Genomic DNA, 21,243 nt, shown 5'->3' on the forward strand with positions numbered 1-21,243 from the left:
ACAGCAAAACTCACATTCTTATAAGGATTCATAGTATATGTAAAACATGGGCAGATATTTGGATAAAAATACTTTCATCCCAAGCACTAAACTGCCTCAGTTCTGTTATTATTTGCATTTTCTAAGCATGGGTCATCAGAACATGACCTTGTCTGCCTCAGACCACCAACTGCCCTGAGCTGCTCGTGTGAGAGCCGTGTACAAACACTGGTACCTCTTATCTGAATTCTCCCTGGCCTCCTCTCTGCCTTCACAACTGATAGCACACGTGGAAATGGTAGCAGTTGGCTGTAATCAAGTGTGAGGTTTTTTGACATAAGGATTATTTTTAATAACTTGGGTTCTTTTTTTGTTACACAAAAACACCATAACTCTCAGCATACAGTTTGATAACTTTAATGAGGCTTTGCAATTTACATTCAATGTGTATTAGTACACAAAATATAAGAAATCACATATACACATAAACTTTGCTTTGTTGTTTTACAAACCAACCAGAATGAACTACACAAACTACATTTATTCACATAACAAAATGGAACATTTTCAAGCTTTCTTCACCAATCAAATATCTCAACAACTTATGGACCAACATTATTTTTCAGCTGCTAAAACAACAATCTTCCATAAGGAACAAATAATTTATGTCAACAGATACACTGGCATCGCATTCTACGAAATGAAAAGCCAAGTTGAGCACTGACTGAATGCTTCCAGATTTCAGCAGAACTCACGAGAAGCAATAGTGCAGAACTTACACTAGCATCAAATCTGTCCACAGTTTATCAGCCCTATGACTGAGAAAAAAAAAAATCACATACAGAAATTCTTTAGGGTAAATGAGGCCATTTCATTACAGGGTTATTTAACCCACTTATTTTTCAGCCTTTTTAAAACAAAAAGGAAATAGCTTTAAAAAAAATTTTTAAAAAGAAATACTTAAACCTTTTGGGTTTTCATTTGCTGACTTATAAACTATATTCACATACAACATGAATTTGTACTTTGTGCATAGTTTTGGTCCCTCAGACTGTCTTATTAGTGAATCTGTTTTTAACTGTTCAAATATACCAACACTTCACTCATGTAGTTATTTGAAGTTAAGTAGGCAAAAATAACATAGACCTATCTTAAAACAGTATCTCTCATTTTTGGCTTCTGAACAGCACACAGTCACAAAAACCAAAGCTTCTTTTAGCAGCATTAAAGGTGAAGTGTGAACTTCTGTGTGAAGCTGTCCTAAAAATTTTCTGGTACTTTCAAATATATTGAATGCTCTCAGCTCTTCAGACACAGACCCTGCAAAACCTGAGCATTCAGCTTGCTTTCACAAACAAAACCCTGCTCCCAGAGCAGTTCCCTGCAGAGGTGCTCATTTGGTCACACACATTTTCACAACACACGTGACTTTTTACAAATGAAACCAATGTACCACATGAGTATTTCAGTACATGCACTAGGGGAACGCTTCCAGAATCATCCTTCAGTTTGGTAAGGAGAGAAAAACTACAATTTTCACAGACTAGCCACTGCTTTATGCCTGTTAGTTTCAACAAAATGTGTTGAAAGGACTAAAAGCTCACCAATACATGTAACTCAAAATGTAACTGTAAGGAAGCTGAGCTCCTCTGCTTCTGTGTTCCCACAGGGAACCTCAGGTTTTGTCAGTGATTTGAAAGGAACACTAACACTGATGAAGTTTGCAGCTCTCCCAAAAATTCATGGAACAGTAAATAATTAAGAGGCCAAGTCAATGAACCAAGCAGAGTGGACCATTTAATAAACTGGGCATAAGCAAAGTGTCTTTCATACACACAATTGGCAAATTCAATGCCTAGAAGTATAGAATACCCTTATGGAAAGGATGCTTGACTTTGTTCTAGAAAACAGTGGCTCTGCAAAGGATTTAGGGGTATCTCTGGCAGAAAAATATCTACCCCTTTCAAAAATCACCCTGGAGATCACTTTTGCACTTGTACAAGTCTGTTAAGGTGAAAGGTTTGGTGGGGAGTGTTATAAGGGGCCTCTTCACTTTAGCACATGGAAGAGAAAAAATATAGATGATTTAACATTCCACTACCAGTTTTGGAAGTGAATTAAAACATTCAAGGGCATCTTTTGGAGCAGCAATATCAAACTGGTAAGCAACAATAACAAACCACTCACAATTTAAAACAAATGCCAAACCACTGAGCCTTGGAACTCATTTTAAGGTACTGCCCACGTAGGAGCGTTGCCTCCATCATCTCTTCATAGACTGAGTTAAACTTTATTGTCCCATAGAGCTGAGAGGCTGTCGGTTTATCTGTTTGGAACTTACTGGTGACTCTGATATTGCTGCAACCTTCAGAGAATTCTTGATGGAGCTGAGTTCCCACATGTGTAAGTTTATGACGTGCACACCACAACATCCACTTGTGATCTTGTACAGGTTTTTAAGAACAGCCTTCCGGAGAAGAATGTACACCCAGGGATCTAAAATCTGATTCCACGTGGCCATTCGGAGAGCAAAAAGTGTCGTCTCACAGGTCTCCTTTGAGCGACCCTCATTAATCCCAATTCTGGCCATTGTCACCTGAAAAGGCAGTATTTTAGAATTATGCATCAAAAAATACACCAAGAGAGCATTTAAATTATCTGAAAATCAAGTATTTTAAAACTGTATATTAAAAAATATACCAAGAGAGCATGAGTGAAATCGTTTCAACATTGTCTCTAACTTCACACCTTCACAGCATCAGGGCATCCCAAATTGCAATGTAAATACTTTCAGGCATATAACATTTATCACCCTAGAAATCCTCTAATGTTTTACAAAGGACATACATGTGCCTCTGCTGAATTACTTCTGCTGAACTTTGAGCAGAGGATGGCAACCAGGGACTGATCTGAGCAACAAGTAAAAATTTAATCCAGAATTTGATCTAACAAAGCATGCCAATATTGTTCCAGAAATGGATTTTCTCAAGGACAGAATCCACTTGTAGGTCAGCACATTTTTTTATAAAAGCTATTTATTTTTTCGTATTTTCCTAATTAAAGGCTGCATAAGGAGCATAGTACCTTGATTTCGACAAGAAGATTCACGTTTTACAGTGTAGCAGAAAACAATTTATTGACACCAGAAGATCTAGAGGTCTGAAGGAAAATTTAAGCCATGGTGACAAAAGCCAATGATACCCCTCCACTTGTCAGTGGAGACACAGAGGGTTTCATTCACCTCTGGAGGTGCTGCACATGGACAGACCTCCACCAGCAACAACACTACCAGAGACAATAATTCCACATGGTGGAATTCCAGAATGGCTCAGCAGGACAGCATCTGGCAGAGGATACCCAAGGGCTACACCAGCCCAGCAAGCTGTGGCTCTGGCCTCCCTGCTCTGCAGAGCAGCAAGCTGGGCTGTGAGACACAGCCCCAGTGAAACTCAGGCCACTGGGACTCCTGCCCTGCAGAGACCTCCTGTACAGGCTGGCTGCCACTGGGGGTTTGTAACCTAAGTTTCTGTGTGAAGAAAGCCTGATCTGCCAAGCCAGGAATCTGCCAGAAGATGGTAAATTATCTCTCCCTGTTATTAATGTTAAAACCACATGAAGACTTTTTTGGTAGAAAGATGAAACACTGCAATGCTTTTAGTTCCAAAGCCTTTAAAGTGCTGCAGTTATTTAACTCAGAAATGGGATATTTTACAACTGATGCTGTGAGTACACTGATTTACTGAGCAATGAGAGGTAGGGTCAGTCTGTCTAAGTGCAGGGTTGTAGTTTCAAAAAGATGCACTGAAAAAAAAACTCAACTAAAACTAAAAAATAATAGTGAAGGAAGAGAAAACTAAAGCTCAGCATTCCAGCAAACCTATTTCACTCCTTTTTAAATGCTTCTCTGTATTTCCAGACCCTACCTATAGCTTGCAGGTCACCACATCTGAGTATAAACTTGAATGGCACAAAGTGAATGCATAAAAGGACACTGAACATGTTTGGTGAAGCATTTGATCCAGTGTTTCTGTATGGCTTCTATGGGAGCAGCAAAGGAAGCCCCTCGGAACATTGCTAAGGAAGCTGGTAGGGCTGGCAGGAGCACAGCTGGGAACTGCTGTGGAAAGGAGGAGGAATGTCTGAGCACCAAGCCAACACAAACACAAGCCAGTTCCCTGAATCTGCTCTTCACCCCAAAACCACTGGGCACATTCCTCTGACATCAGCAGCCCACCCAAACTTGAACGGCTCCTTTGGCTTCGCATGGGATGTTTTTCAGGACAGTCTATATTTTATTTATTAGAGGTCTAATACCACAAGGCAAACTCAGACAGAATACTCCTTACTCTGCAAATAGGACTAGGCAACAAATGACAGCTCAACAGCGCCCACAGACCAATGTCCTTATCCCATACAGCATGTTTGACTTAACACAGACACGCAGGTTCCTAATCTGCCTCTTGATGTACTTAAAAATTCATTTGTTGTTCCTCTCTCACATTCTCTGGAGTTAATAAATGCCAAATCCAATGCAATTTCATGTCTAGAAAAACAAGCAGTAGATGTTGCTAATAAGTAACTCTATCCAGATTTTGTAAAACTTATTTTCTCATGTTACCTGGAACACTTGTGAGATTCCTTTGCATTTGGAAGCAATCACCTCTAAGTGAATCTATTCGCTTGCTGTTCAACATAAACATGCCTCTGCTTTGATTACAGATTTGCATGAAGTAAATTAGGACAACAAGGAAAACTGATACATAATTTATGCATTCTGACACTTGGAGAAGCTTCATCCAGAACATTTCAGCTGCCTCTTCTGAACATCGGACATGCAAAAAATAATACATCTGAACTCAGGCAGAGCAAGTAGAGCTTATATACACAGTCATATGTTTAAGCAATTCAGCTGTGGGTTCCTGGATTTGAAATAATAAGATAAAATCTAATTATCTACAAATTTTGTTTTATAAAATAAGATTTTCCTAACCATATTACTTACATTATTTGGGAGTATTACGCAGAAATTAAAAAATATTTTCTTTCTTGTATCTCAAAATGTAATATAAAATAATATCCAGCTTTTTGAAGTTCTGAGAGGCTGAGATTTCCATACAGAGACTGAGAATCTCACTGCAGCCCTCAGCATGAGCATTTTTACCCTAAAACACGTGGCAGAGCAGCAGGACATGTTGCCATCACTTTGAGTATGAAGTGAGAGAGTTTCTCACTCCTCCAAAGGGACTGCCCTGCCCTGGGGGCCTTCACATTTTCTGAAAAATCATGTAAGAAAACTGCAAGCAACTGAATCAACTGCACCAACACTGCAACAAGGAGACTGTGTCCTGGAGCCTTTCTAAAACCATCTGCTGATTCCCAGAACAAGACCTAAACTTTAGTGGAACAGGGGTGGAATGAAATAAATTATTATTTCTATCATATTTTCATAGTCAATTTGTTCTACTTAAATTCTTAAAATACTGTTCCAAAATCAGTTTGAAACCATAAATTCTTAAAAGGACTAATACACTAGCAGCTGTTTATAAATAAAGGATTTCATTGAAGCAATGCATGCAGACAGTCTGTATTTGCTCCCTGGGTGTGAGAAATTCGCGTCACTGAAATGGCTCAAGTCATCAGCTCAGAAATTGCCACCACAACTTGGTGCAGTGCCAAGCGGACTTTTGAGAGCGGGACCACCTCGACAGGCACAAAAAGAACATTTCTTTCCTTCTTATTTGAGTATTAGTGGTCAATAATTGGTTCAAAGTCAGGAAACCAATTCAAACACTTTTTTCCATTCCCTGTAGGCCCAGCAGGCAGGTAGGACAAAGGAATTCTATTCTCTGTAGCCAGCAACACGCAAGTGGGCAGGAGGCAACACTATTGCATCATATCTAACCATCTTTGATCTCCACAACTAAAGTTAATATTCATGCAGATTCAGCAGTGTGACTCAAAAAATCAATCCCCAGCTGGTAAATAAAAAACGTAAGTCATGACATTTTCTAACTTATCTAGAAATGTAAGAATCCAAGTAGCACTTTGCTGATTTATACACTGTTTATATGAAGACAGCTGTAGTATGTCTCCCTGGTTTGCAAAAAAAGAAAAAGAAAGTATCACATGATGTAACTATGACAATTCAAACTTTCTTTAGAAAAGGTACTACAAAAGGATAACTGTAAAAGCCATTTTAAACCAAGGGTATCTGCTTGTAAGATATAAAGTTACTCTGACTCCTACTAGTCCTTACTGGTTTAAGAAAAGACCAGAGAATTCCATGTCCCAAAAAACAGATAGAGAGAAATCAAATTTGTGTCAAGAAAGGACTTGACACAATACATTAAACTTCTACATACTTTTTGTCCAATTTTAAGCTTCATTAAAGCCAAAACTCATTTTGCAAGATCCAGAAAGTCTGACGGAAAATTTTTTAAAACATTTTGAAATTGTTGACTTCTTCAATTTTGCACCTAGCAGACAGCATCAGAGAATTACCATTTCCCTTCAGGACAAACCTCAGTGCAATAAACAAAAAAGTTGCTCCAAGGCTTCACACCACTCACCAAACATAAACAGCACTAATTTAGTTTTCTTTCCAATTGGATCTACACAAGAACAACCAATAGGCTAAAAAGCTGTGCTGCTTACTCACATTCCTGTTAGTACTCAAGGACAGCCAGTCAAAACAAGAAGCAGACTTTAGAGCTAGTTAAGAAGTAAGACAAAAATGCAACTTTGATGCATTTCACCTCACAGGTTCTAAATCCAGGTTCTATCCTTGACTTCAGGAAACTGGATAAAAACCAGTCACCAAGAGATTGACATGGAAGGCAGAGTAGACAAATATCGGAAATTCTTGTCTTCTGCAGCTCAGCCTTTGGACTCCATTTCCCTGTGGGAACCTTGCAGACCCTCCCAAGCCTCTTCCTCTTCCTTTGGATTTCCTTTAGTTCTGAGGATTTCCATTAATGGAAGAAAGCCCATGGATTTTTCAGTATTTGCAGAACACTTATGTTTTGTCACTACTGCCTATGTTGAACCCTGAGGTGCAAATCCCCTTCTCCTACACCACAGAGGTTTCAAGGCAGAACTTTACTGATTATGTCCCAAACCATGGAAACAAAAAATATATACTTATTTTGAATTTCTAGAGTTTTTGGAACTTTCACTTTTTGTGTCAAAAAAGCAGCTTCAGTCTAAGAGGCAAGGGATCATACAAGATGACACTTTGTTGTACTCTATAAACATAGACTTTAAGAAAATAAAATTTCAAAATAGCGGGAGAAAGAACTAAAAATGCATAAATCTGCACATTTTATGTACCATTTTACATCTCCCAAGTAGAGCTAATAAAAAAGAAACACTGACAGCAAATTGCCTCTACCAGTGCTATATTGATCTTGCAGTATACAAGCCAAGCAATTGTTGCAACAAAGTTGAGTATGCTTCATTTTATTTTTTATGTGATTCTGCAAGTCAGTTTAAAAACAAGAGCTTCCAAGAACAATATGCAGTGCACCACTTCTGCCATCAAAATGTTAGTACACACACTGTTCTACTTATGCCACATAATGCTTTTTATGTTCTAGATCTGCAACATATTTTTCCCCTAATGCTTTCCTTTCCCTTTCTAAAACAAAAACATTAACTGTATCTTCAACTTTTATATACCAGATGATCACTTAGCTCAGCAATTAAATTTTAACTGAACATAGCAATTTTATAAAAAAACGTCAATTTAAAAAGGAATTGTAGACAACAGAATACATGAGCCAGCTTTCCATCACACTAAGGGCATATGTAATAATTTTTTAAGGGCATATGTAATAATGCCTTACGTAAAATTTTGCAGGATCAGCCCTTGAGAAGTAGCAGCAGAATAAGGGAGTCTCCTTTTGTCTCGTGTATTTCTGTGATAAAATAAGAATGCCACTAAAAATTAAGAGTGGATCCACTGGCTCACTATTTTCCCCGCTTAAAAAGGAACTGCATAAACATTTTGAAGGTATTGTTGAGCTAAAGGTGCTCCGGGGTGTAGAAAGTCCAAAAAGTATAGAGAAAGTAGGAAAAACACAGTTTTTCACAAAGCAAATAAACATATTTTCTCATATTTCTTTCTCAGACACAGCTTAGTCTGTGACCAGGCAATTTCTCACTGAAGTTTACAGGAATGAAGTTATGAAGCAAGCCTGCTTCACTGCTTCACTTTATTACCAGCAGGGAGGTGTGGGGAGTGTGTGCACATGAACTTGCAAACATTACCTGAAAGAGAAGTTTTTATTTTCTGTCAACTTTCCCCTTAGACACTACCTATTTTGCATCAGTTTTGCAGTAGCATAAGTTCCTGTTGGGTTTGAATAAAACATTCCAGGAGGCCACCTCTTTGTTTCTCCTAAATAATCCAAATATTTCTATCTTGGATTGACAGCTTCTTTATTTCCTTTCCTTGCCAGCAAAATAAGAAATACTTTAGTTTAACTAGATGGCAATGTAATTACTCTCACAGCTTAATTGATAACTCATTTGAAAGGAAAGCACTGTGGATATGGATAGAAAAGATTCTAGCATTGGAAACAGTAGATGACTCACTTCATAATGAAAAGACATAGCGTCCATACCAAAGTCAAATAAACAACCTGTTTCCTGAGCTACATGTTTTAAAGTTACAAGAAAGCCTGTTTCCACAGCGTGAGGAATGTATTCCTGCTTAAGAACAAGGCCTATAACAAAAAATCTCTTGCACAAAAGAATTAATTTTATAGATAAAATTAATATATTCTTTAACCAGCAATGCTAGAGAAGCTTTACAGGACAATTTTAAGGACCAGAAAACAATAGAATATTTCTAATATGTATAATAAGGACCATCTTTAAGTATTTAGGGAGGCAAGGACTGTAAGTATTTGGGATTCTTTTCTTCTTCCATTAGGCTCAGTTGGGTAAAAGCTTGAAACTCTGGAAACGACCTATTACTTCTCTATTGTTGCTTTGCTTTTCCAGGTTTTCACACCCATTTGGAAAAAAAAAAAATCACATTTTTAATGGTTAAATAAATATTCTAATTTATTTAGGAGTGACAGAAGCTCTCTCACTAATACCCTACAAATATCCAAAGGAAGAATCACAAATAACACTTGATACTGGGGAGGAAGAGAACTGTCTGAATGAAGAAAAAAAGAGACAATATACAGACAGCCTGGGGGGAAGAGGAGCTGCAGAGGTCCGTAGCTATAGAACAGGCTGAAAAGGTTGGAAGAGACCTCTACGGTCATCGAGTCCAACCATTAACCCAGCACCCCCATGCTCACTACTAAACCTTTTCCATATGCCCAAGTGCCACACCCACATGCCTTTTGAACACTTCCAGGGATGGTGATTCCAGCACTTCCCTGGGCAGCCTATTCCAATGCTTGATCACCCTTTCAATGAAGATGTGTTTTCCTTATTTCTATTTAAAACTTTCCTGGTGAGCCTGTCCTTGTTGAAGATGGACTGGAGTCACAGTCACCTTATCACTTGGTGCTACCTGATTTGCAGTGTTTGAAAAATCTGACTGGAGGCAAAAAAAGACATGCTGCATTGCTTTTACATTATTCTTTTTAGATCACCTTTGTTAAAGTGACTTATTCTATGTATCATTCTGGAGGAGTAAACTAAGCAGCTATGATCAGAAATATCAAGACTAATGAATTAGCAGTGTATCTACCAAGTTGGAATATACAATTTGCAGTTACTTTTATGTTAGCAAATAAACTGAAAGGGCCCACAGCTCACCTTTCAGGAGGAGGATGGAAGAGAAAAATCAAGTCTCCATTTAAAAGTGATTTATTTCTCATTATTTCTGCAAATGCACACTTCTGGTAAAACGTGCATTCAAGTTTATTACCAATTCACTAATGAACTGTAAATCCTAAAACAAATTGCTACCACTTACGGGGACCCTCACCTCCTTTCTGCTCCACTTTCTCTTTCCCCATGCAGTGAAACAGATGGGCATATAGCTGGTCACATCCTTCTCACCATAAGAATCTTCCTCCCCACGTACTCATGCCCTGATGTCAGCCGTAACATGGGTCACGAGGTCACTCTTGAGCAGATTCACTACATCCTTTTCATCCTACCCCACTCCTTTAACTTCGGGACCCCAAACCTCCTCAGGGGCAGCACAAAGGTCCAGCACAGGAGGAGGGGAACCAGCTGTAGAGCAGTCATAAACTTCCAATTCTCCAGTGACAATCTTTAGTTTCTGCAAGTTTAGTATTGAGGCCTAATTATCTTAAAAACCTCAGTTCAGGACATCCCTTACACAAAAGTTAATTTTCAGCCTTCTTTGGGCAATCATGCAGAAGCACAGCTCTCATGCCACTCAAACCTGCCCTTCAGCCCATGGCTCTGACTGAAGAGAAGAGCTAAGAGCAAGCTTAGGAGCTGCTCTCCACTCCTGCTCTGCCTTGAGGAGACACTACAGTACCTACAAAGCAGCTCCAGTTCATTCCACCATTCCTCTATTTCACCTCATCCAATACAAAAATGAATCCCAAAGACTGCGTCACAATTACTAAAACTTCACTGTCACCCCCCGTGTAAACCCTTTCTGCAGTGTTCTGCTCCCTGCCCATTGCTGTTCCTAAAAGCACACCCACAGAAGCTGTGATGGGACCGTGCTCTGCACTGCCAGGCACTGGGCACATAGGGAACCTCTGCCCTCAGGGAGCTTGCAACCCAAACTGCAACTCAGCAATTCCTCCCAGACATTAACAAATTCCACAGCACTAGTGAGACAAGTAACTTACACCAGAAAGTACCATGCCACACTTCAAATTGTGAATTACACCATAATAATTATCTCACAGAATATATGAATATATATTACACCCTGATGTCTGTCATTAAACCTAGTGAAGATTAAGGACTTTCTGGAGTTTTTCCATGTGAGTGTATTACTCCCTGAGATTTTTCAGCAACAACTTTACCATTTAAAGTGTTTAGATAGTCAGGAAAGACAGCTTTCCTAAAATAACCATCCAAAAATGGTTATGCCATGTATGACATTTCCCAAAGATGGTTATGATATTTTCAAGTAAGAAATGCCTGAATAAGTGTAATATCTAGGAAACAGGAAGAATTCTCTTATATCAAACAATGGAATGAATGTCCAATTGACTTACTTTTTAATATCAAACACAGAATCCAAAACCCTACCCAAGTGAAATAAACAAGGAAAGGTTATGAATGGCAAATTTATTTTGGTGAAGTTTTTAGAATTTGATTTCTTGAGATGGCAACTTCAAAATTGAAAAAAAATTTCTGTGAAAGTCACTGACATCCATTTGAAACAAAATACTGTGTTTCAATTTATAGATCTTCATGGTTTAATTCTGTATAAAGCATCTAAATTTAAAAATCAAGAAGCAAACAATTATGAAAGAAAACCAGAACCACATTATTCTGAAAACGCCACATTCTCACATGACTGGAAACCTGCCTTCCCTACTTTTTCTCTCCAAAATAAACAATCTTATTGTATTCTGATAGCACTGCATTTTCAAAAAAGGCTTTATGTACATTTTCCCAAACAGCACACGTAAACATAGATAACAAAAACTATATTTATGCTTCCCCGAAAGGGCAATATGTCAATCTCAGCCCTCCTTCCTTCCCTGGTTTGTATCACTACCACTGCCCGTTTCTTCTCCAGCACTGTGCTGTTGGAAGAGCATCTCAGCCCCCTGACTTCTGTGAGAGGGAGGTAAACACTTGAATTACAAATATAGCCAGAATTAATATACAGTTTCTAAGCACTCTATGATAAACTACGCCCTGGCCCACACTTATAAACATTTTTGTTAAAATGATTCCTATTTCTCAGAAAGGATAAGGCCTGTAAGATCTCTATGTACTGTAAAAGATGAAAATAGGAACAGACCAATTCTAAACACCAAAACAGTAGCTTTAAAATTCAGTATCATTTTAGGTAGGTATAGTCAAAAATTAATCTCATTCCAGTCCTCATCTAACCTGGTGGAATTAGGCAGTTGTGCCACTTAAGAATACTAAATAAAAGAAAGTTCTCTACAACCAATAGTAAAAGTATGAACATCTAATCCAAAGGTTTCTAGTATCATAGAAACACATCTGAATAGATGGATTGGACTTTTAAATGCATTGTATTAAACTGGTACTCTCACTGCCAACACGTGCAAATTCTCTCCAGGAGTGTTTTCATGGGGACAAAGAAAAGCACACTCAAATTGTCTGAGCTGCTGAATAAACTTTATTCCATGGGAAGCTAAGCTGGAAAGAAACTTCTGTCTAACAAACTACCTAACTTCTGAGACTAATATAAACCTCGATCAAAATGAGTGTTCTCTTTCCTCTTAACCCACAAAAAAAGTTATGTATTTTAAAATAACTTTAGGGCCATAACATTAACAATGACAGTAATCTTTCAGCAATTTAACCTTGAGTTATCAAATGCTAGGAGAAACTCAAGCAAGAACAGTAACTGAATTTGCACAGAGTTAATGGATGTATTGAGAAACTCAGCAAACAATCAAAGGACCGTGACAGGAGGGAGAGCTCTTTCTCTAATGTAGCTCAAAAAGACAATCAAACGCAAGAATTTTTCCTTTTCAGAGGAATTTAGGGAGCATTTTATTCATTCAAACTGACACTCCTGATCTCTGACATAGCAAGGTCTGCAAGAGAAAGAACTACCTACAGTCAGCAATAACTATCACTGTATTGATACTTCAGACTAGAGATAAAGAGGTGTATGTAGCAGGCCTGCTGCTGGCAAAAAGCTTTTTTTCCTTTCCCCATGAAACTGGTTCATTTATTAAAATCATTGTGACAGCAGTGGGCTCCTAAAATGGGTTTGCACCCACCCTCAAATATGCACACACAGTGTGCAAGGAGTTCTCCCATGGGAGACCTGCCACAGGTCACCTCCCCTACCAGAGGCAGGGTGTGAGGTGTTCCAGACCCAACACAAACCACTCTGCTGACAGCGCATCCTGTCTTTGTGTGGTGTCAGCAGACAAATGTTCTAGCAAGAACTCAATGGCAAAAGCCAGCACAAGCATAGGAATTATCACTGATTATCTTCTTTAAAATCTGAGCCCTGAAAAGGACAGGTAAGTGTCATTTTTCCCTCTGAAAGTTTACAACAGCATTCAAAGCTGCAAGGTTGGCTGAACATATTTAACAGTATCTCCTTCTTCACTCTTCAGAAACATAGGACTGGAAACTGAAAGCCTAATTTATTCTATTTCAAAAGAAAAGATCACTCTCCCTGTTGACTGTGCCTGTGCAGGCACAACAAGCTCATGGTGGCTGCAGCTTTGACTAATAAAGAGTAAGACAATAATAGGTTTCTGCAGAGCAGCCCCCCATGAGAGCTGAGTCCTCACTGGCAGAGCACGGACCTGCATCTCGGGACATCTCCCTGCTTCTCCTCAGCTGCACTTTCTGATTATGAGAAATCCCCAGTCATAAGAGCACAAGGGATAAATTTTTCAGTAACTCTTCTGTTGTAGGGACAATACAACCAGCAGTGAAGGCATACAAACAGCATTAATAAAGCAACAAGCCCATACACATGATGCCCATCGCACATATAAGCATAAGGTAGTGTAACAGAACCATAAACTACCAGCTTATTGAAGACAGAAAACAAGATTTGAGGGAGAGACTTCAAGAGTAACACAGATATGAACTCCTGGCAAAGTGTGTACATGGCTACACATAAAAAAATATACACATAAAAAAATACTCAAATGAGATGCACAGAGGATTGCCTTGTACATCAAACTATCTTATACTGTACCCAAAAATGTGGCCCAGAACTTACTTAGTGTAAAACCTGCAACAAACTGACCTCCTTCAGCACACACCAACCGTGAGCCTGTCTCTGCACTCAAAACAGCTGGTGGAGCAACTAGGGTGGGATGGGGCAAGGGTATTCCAACAAAAGCCTCCCTGTTAGAACATCACTGCTCTTCTCACCAGTTCCAGAGCACATTCTCTGAAAGGACCACTCAGACCAGCACCAGCAGCTTCTGAGTTGAAGTGATTCAGTAAATTGCAAGCCCTAGGTGCAGAAAAAGAAGTCATCAAGCCTCACTGCATGAGACAATCTGAGGACAAGAAAATGTCAGAGCAAGTTCAGAGAGACACAATTAGCGTAACAAATTGGAAAGAGAAGAGATTACATGAGAAGGGACTGATAAAAATTAATCTAAGCAGTAAAAAAAACAATTGAATAAGAGTTGATTTATTTATATGAAATAAACAGAGCTCTTTCCAAAAAAAACAGGAATGGCTATTTTCTGCAGTAGAGGGGAGGTAAAGCTGGAATGAAATTAATCAGTTAACTGCATGGAAAAAGATCTTAACAAGAATAATTTGAATGTAAAAGTATTTTTCTCAGGCTGTGTTTCACACATGAAAAAGTTAAGAAATTTTTCCGGATCATAATTTTTTCCTGTAAATAAATTCACTCTGAAATAACTCTCTCCTGTCCATAGTTACAGGCAGTTCTCTTTGCTACTCCAAAAAAACAAGTTTTATAAGATGCTTATCCCTTGAGTCCTACAGAATACGACATACCAATGTCAGAATCTGCTCACACAAACACAGCTCCAAACCAAGCTGTTTCATGACACGCCAGATGTCAAGTCACAGCCAAGAAACAGCTTTATATAACAATGCATTTCATCAGAGGTGCTTGTCACAAAATGCTCCCATCCAACTATTTGCTTTGGGAATCCAATCCCTGGGGACCAAGTTCATCCAGCAAAATTGACATACCCTTAAGCAAAGGGCTAAGGCTCTCGCAAGGATGAGAACTACACAGAGAAGATGATGCTACTATCTTCAGAACATATTTACCTGGAATTACCCATCACAAAGCAAAATTATTTGAACCGGCAGAGCAAATGTGCCTCTGCAACTCATTGACTACATATATTATTATAAAAATCATGAATTTCACTTGTTTGGGGTTTTTTGTGAATTTTCTCTTGCTCTCAACTCCTCAAAAGGAGATCAGTGTTCCCCCATAAGGGAAGGAGCAGGGAGCACCTCTCATTCCCATACTTCATTAAGGAAAGATTCTCTCACAGTGGCAGAAAACTTGAAAAAGCTGCTTATGTTCCAAAAACAGATAAGATGGAGCTTTGGGGAAAAAAAATCAAAAGGCAAAAAAAGAAATCAGAAGGAGTTCCCTGTCCAAGAGCTCCAGGCAGGGCTCTACAAGGACCATGCCATGGGCTCTGCTTTTGAAAAACACCCCATACCTTCAGGAATCACCACCTTTAGGACAGAGGTGGTGATTGATTACAAAACTATATATTATTATTTATAATATTAAGTGCTAGTTATATATACATTTACACACATATATAAATAGGCATCAAAACAACTTCACTACCACTGAGCAGATGCAGAAGTCAAGCTCAGTTCCACACCAGACACTATGAAGGACTATCCAGGATCTTGTGCCTTTAATGACATCTGAAAGTGATATTATCACAGGACAGTGACAATGTCTGAATATTAACTCCGCTTGGAAAAGAAATAAAATTAATTTAAAATCTAATAGTGAAGTGAATCTGCAGTTGGATTACAGTATTGGATAGACTGATTATGGTAGCCATACACATATGTCAATGGACATACCAGACTAGATTGAAAACAGATGGGGAATAAACAACGTAAACCCCCCATCAGATGGGGAATCACACAAATGAATCCAAACTCTGGTATCTGCAAACCACATGTGGTATAAAACGCATTGCCTTCCTCCACTTTCTCTTCCAGAAGTTTGTTTGGTTTCTAATCGCTTTGGTTTACTTTGAGGCAATTGACTCCCACGAAACATTTTGTTCTGTATACTCCTTGGGATAGAGAACATAGGTAGAACTCACAATTCAAAGTCTAGACTTCAAATTCCGACTTTTAGATTTAGCTTGGAGAAAAAAAAAAGTAAAGAAGCAAATGACTGCAGAACAAGCATGTATTTATGTCCTTTTCCAGATGATTTCACCTATGAACACCTGCTCATATATACATCAAGAGCTTATTTTGGTACATGCTGATTATATTACAGAATGTAAACCATTCTTTTCACAAATTAAAAGCCCTGAGACCTTTCAGATACATCGGACAAGTAGGTTTGAATCAGCAATTAATCATAAAGCATACAATTTGATAAACCCTGGATCACTTTAATGTAGCACTTGAGCAGCACATTCCTGAAAAGACTTTACTCAACTGCAGGCCAAAAAATCTTGCTAAATTAACACCACACTTGTAATTTCATTTGTGTTCTGTTGCTATCAAAACAAGGAATGGGTACATAACTCAGCAAATTAACTGATATAAACTCTATGATCCTAACAGCTGAGAAAGGAAATACCAATAGAAGACCCCATCCCATTTCCCAGTGAAACTCTCTGGCTAAAACAGTGATTGTTCACTTCCTTGAAACTTTGTCTCAAGAATTTAATCCCACCTTACACCAACTTTTTTTTTTTTTTTAAACTCTTCCTTTCTAACCTAAATTCATCCATATTGCAGAACTATTTTCCATAGCACCAGGCTGATTACAGTGTAAGTTTGCCTCATCTCATTTCAAAAGAGGCAAAGCAGCACAAGCCTGGATCAGACAGAGAGCACCAGCAGATTTGCCACCCAGTGAACCAGAATTCCTTCATTACCAGCTCCCCTCTGCAACACAGTCCCAAAAAATACCAAGTACAAAATTAAGCAAGAAGTCATTCACTGGCCTGAATTGTAAGCTGAAGCAAACACCAAACTCCAAAAAGGGTCTGAAAAGAATTCCTTCTATAATAATAATTCATCTTCAACTACAACTCAGATGAAGTTAAATACTTTAACAAAACCGGTGCTGTGATTTCACTAGATTGCCATGATTTCTAAAATTATAATTTTATCTATATTTAATATATAGAAATATTAAAATTGAATGATATAACAAAATTACCAACACTGAAAGAACAACCATAGTAGTTGCAATTTAGTGCTCCTTAATGCATTAAATAAATTAAGTATCTCTGTTGAACTAAAAAACTTTATAGTTCTTTTGACACCCAAGGGTTTATAAAAACCAAATTAATCCCAACTTTTAAGAACAATCATTTTAAATGAAAATAAATGCCACCAGAGGATAATAATGCTGCTTTTTCACGGACAGTAAAGTCAACACCTGAGATGCTTTTCTTGAAAACCATTCTGTGGCTTGCCCCAAACTTCAGATGGTGTCTGAACTGTAAAGAAGTTCCCTACAAAACTTGCTATACTGCTCTGACAACTTTGTTTATGCTCCACACACTACAGCCACGACACTGACAGAAGCCAACATGAATTCAAACTACGCTGCAAAGCAAGACTAGAAGAATTCTCTGTGATTTGAACAGAAGTGAAAGAGTTTTTGTGCATTTCAGTGATTGCAGACATTTATATACAGACTTTCTCCTTGAAGCCTGAGATATTGGATTAATTAAATGCTACCTGCCAGATATACCAAACTGCTGCAGCTAGGCTGGTATCAGTATCTAATCTAGAACTAACTCAGGTAACTTCAGACTCTACCATAAGCAGTGAGCAGATGAGATATAGCTGGATCTAATACAGATCTCAGATTTAAATGTTGGTATTTGTTACCTCTAACCAAAATTGCCCCTCATTTATAACACTGGAAAACTACAGGACTCTATTTCTCGGGAAGAAATTAAGATTTCATATGACTTGTGATTTTAACCCTCTGACCCTAGCAAAAAAACTGAATTTCTCCAGGCAGGTTTACAACACTAAAAGGAGACATAGCTAGCAGGAGCTTTATAATGCCATGATACAGTAGGATCTGTCAAATTCTTTCCCATATCACAATCCCACTTCCTTTGATCCTGCTCACTGACAGAGCAGATGCTAACAGCAGTGGCACTGACCTTCTGGGAGTCACAGCAGGGACAGTCCTACACCACCTGCCCACAGCAGCTCTGCTGCTCACCTGTCCACATTACAAACCCAGCTTGCTTAGGTCTAAACCCAATGTTGATTTCAACCCACGGCCAACCACTGCTTTTCAACCTGACTCTAAAGCAAAGCCCTTAACACCCTGTTAATAGAGTGGAGGATTTTTAGGTTCTTAACTGTTATCTGCCCTAACACCACTCACAAATAGCACTAAACTGTTAAAATAACAGCAATCAGACTGCCATAGATAAAAAAAATATTTACACTGTACAGAGTAAAAAGACTTCCCAATCCTAAATTCCCAAATTCACTGAATTTTTGGAAGAGCTCAGTATTTGTTCTGAATTATTCTAGCTATGATTCTGCTACCACTGTCTGCTTTACAGCATTGGAATTACAATCCTCACAATCCCTATATATTTACCATAATGTAATATTGATGAGAAGTGGAGAATAGCTACCAGTTTTTATAGTTGCATAGGTATATACATTATGGGCAATATGCTATAAAATTAATATCATTGAGTGAGTGGAGCTGTTATCACAGTTTAAGTGCTTTAAAACCTGGAGATAAAAAAGTCTAACTTTTATACAGTGATGTGCATTAAACATTGGCAAACACATTAGGCTCTTACCAGGAATGGACTCCAGCAAATGCAAGAAACACACATTATAGCCAAGAGCTGAATGATCATTTCAAAATGATGAGATCTGCCTTGTCTTTGTTGACTTTTAAATTTGACTCTTAAGAGGGTAATTCCTGTGACAGCATTGCACAGGAATGAAATAGCAAGGGCCAGGAACCCAAGGCAAGAAAAAAGTAAGAGATAAAATCTGTCTTCCCAGTCCTCAACATGTTCTGTTTTATAGAAGCACCAGGTCCTCGATGCTTGAATTTGGTAGGCTCTAAACCTAAGAATAGGTAGCAAAGCTATAAGAACAGCAAACAGACATACCATAGTCAACATCATTTTCACATGTCTAGAAGTCATTTTTGTAGAGTGAAATATTGGCTTAGTGACTCCAATGCACCGTTCAACAGCCATCACACTGCCCAGGAAGAGCGGGCACAAACCAAAGAAAACCATGCAGATGCCAAAAACACTGCAAAGAATGTTGGACTGGTTAAATCGAATCCAGTCTTTATCTGATGCATACACAAACACTGCAATGGCTCCATTGATGAGGTGACCAAAGAGATCTGTGACAACCAAACCACTGGCAAGGAGCAAAAAGGAAGCTTTTGATTTCTGTCTGAATCTCTGGTATGCCTTCATGAGAATTACTATTGCAAGACTGTTGGACAAAATTCCCACCGTCATGAAGATTATTGAAAAGAAAACTGAAATCTTTTTCTCCGTGGGGCACGTTGTGTTTTTCAAGACTCCAAATCCAGCCAGCCCTTGTGATTTTGAACTGTTCATGATTAGGAAAGGAGACGCAGCCCTCAAAGCATTTCAGCAGTCTTGCAATCAAAAGGCATCTGCAATATTAAAAACAAATATACATAATGCTGTAAAAGGCATACCACTGTTCAAATGGCATTTGAAGCAGAAATTCCACAATATTAGTACAAATCTAATTTTCTGGTCTTCTGAGTAATATGATATGGCATCACATTTTAAGCCCATCACTCACAGGGTAAAACAATTATCTGCATGCATTACACAATGCAAACATAGCCTACAGGAAATTTAGAGTCTCTGCATGGATAATATATACAAAATAATGTATAAAATACATAATGGTTATGTACATATAGTAACAGAAACAATACAAACAATTCTGGTGGTTAAACTACGCTAAACGTTTTTGCAACAAACTCCTAGAATGACAGTATTTAATCAGCCCATCTACAGTCAAAAGTGAAATACTGAAACTGAAGCATTTAGAGATCATAATCACACTCCATTTTAAAACATTTATTCTCAAAACAATGCCTTAGCATCTTCTAAACAATTCTTCTCCCACAACTTCATGTTTCAAAGCTTTAACCTAACCAGCACTGAAGCCTTCAACTTCCCAGCGCCCTCGCTGAAGCACAAACTTTGTTTTTAGATGCGCCATAATTCAGAAACCAATTCCTCGAGTTACTTTACAGCTTATCTCCCATCTCTACTCCAAGGACATTCCTAATAGCAAAACCTTCCCAGGCAGGAAAACGAAAAAAAGAAAAAAAAAAAAGGTAGGGAAAAAAAAAAAGGCAGGCGTTAATAAGCCGTGTTACGAACGGCCGCTGAAGCCTCTCGGTTCCTGAGCTACATCGGGAACGGGGCACGCCGGAGCCAGAGGCACCTCTACCGTGCGGGAGCGCTCAACGGAGCGCGGCCGGCCAAGTCCTCAGACGGAGCCGCGCACCGCAACCTCCCTGCCGCAGGCGGGCACACGCAGGTGGGCACAGACAGACGGGCACAGACAGACGGGCACACGTAGGTGGGCACAGGCAGGTGGGCACAGACAGACGGGCACACGTAGGTGGGCACAGGCAGGCGGGCACAGGCAGGTGAGCAGCCCCGGTGCCGGGGGAGCGGCGCCCCTCTCGCCCTTAAGCGCTGCCCCCGCCGGGGGCGGGGCGAGCCCGGCTCGCCGGGCACAAGTGCCACGCTCCCCACCGGCCCGGGCCAGCCCCACCGCGCCACCGCTCCTTCCCTACCCCGGTCTCGGTGTCCGTCCCGGCCCCGCCGCCGCTCCCGTCCGCTTCGCCCCGCGGGGCCGGAGAGAGGCGCAGCGCGGGGCTCCGCCGGCCGCCACCGCTGCCAGCCCCACTCCCGCCGGCACCGCCCGCGCCCGCCCTCCCTCCGCCTTCCCGCCCGGCCTCCCGTCCCCCCTCCCCGCCCGCCGCCCCCGGCACGCAGTCCTGCTCCGTCCCGGGAGCCGGGCAGCGGCACTGCCTGCCCGTGTCGGCGCCAGGGCCGCGGTTCCGATGCCCCGGGACGCGGCACGCTCACCTCGCCCCGCTGTCCCGGGAGGCGCAGCCCCTGCGCTCGGCTTTACCCCCGTGGGAGCAGGAGCGCTGCGGGAGCGCGGAGCGGCCGCCCCGCTCTGCCGAGGTGCGGCGGTGTCTCCAGAAAGGACAGCCAGGCTGCCGTGTCACATCACATCACAGCGACGGGCGGCAGGGCCACCCCACCCAGGCAGGGCGAGTTCGTGCCCACCAGGCTGCAGCCAAGAGGCCACATCTGTCTTCAGCCACAGCTTCACCTCTTCTTCACTTCCCACGTGCTTCTTCCCAGCTACGCACTTCTGCAGAACGCAGGG

The 21,243-nt window shown here is 40.1% G+C and overlaps 1 protein-coding gene across 3 annotated transcripts; it reads right to left on the reverse strand.

Annotated features, from left to right (window-relative positions):
• Window positions 1-380: 380 nt before the first annotated feature.
• Window positions 381-21,017, reverse strand: PTGFR (prostaglandin F receptor). Of its 3 annotated transcripts, none has more exons than XM_069023054.1 (3): window positions 20,934-21,017; window positions 18,621-19,468; window positions 381-2,575 (listed from the first exon to the last, which is right to left on the reverse strand). In XM_069023054.1, exons 2-3 carry the CDS (start codon window positions 19,407-19,409, stop codon window positions 2,270-2,272), a joined length of 1,095 nt encoding a protein of 364 aa, XP_068879155.1. In that variant the 5' UTR covers window positions 19,410-19,468; window positions 20,934-21,017; the 3' UTR covers window positions 381-2,269. The 3 variants fall into 3 exon arrangements, with proteins under 3 accessions (XP_068879155.1, XP_068879156.1, XP_068879154.1); XM_069023055.1 differs by lacking the exon at window positions 20,934-21,017 and adding an exon at window positions 20,639-20,750 and having other exon boundaries at window positions 18,942-19,468; XM_069023053.1 differs by lacking the exon at window positions 20,934-21,017 and adding an exon at window positions 20,639-20,750.
• Between the last annotated feature and the right edge of the window lie 226 nt (window positions 21,018-21,243).

Source organism: Aphelocoma coerulescens, chromosome 8 (assembly GCF_041296385.1).
Source record: "Aphelocoma coerulescens isolate FSJ_1873_10779 chromosome 8, UR_Acoe_1.0, whole genome shotgun sequence".
Lineage (NCBI taxonomy): Eukaryota > Metazoa > Chordata > Aves > Passeriformes > Corvidae > Aphelocoma > Aphelocoma coerulescens.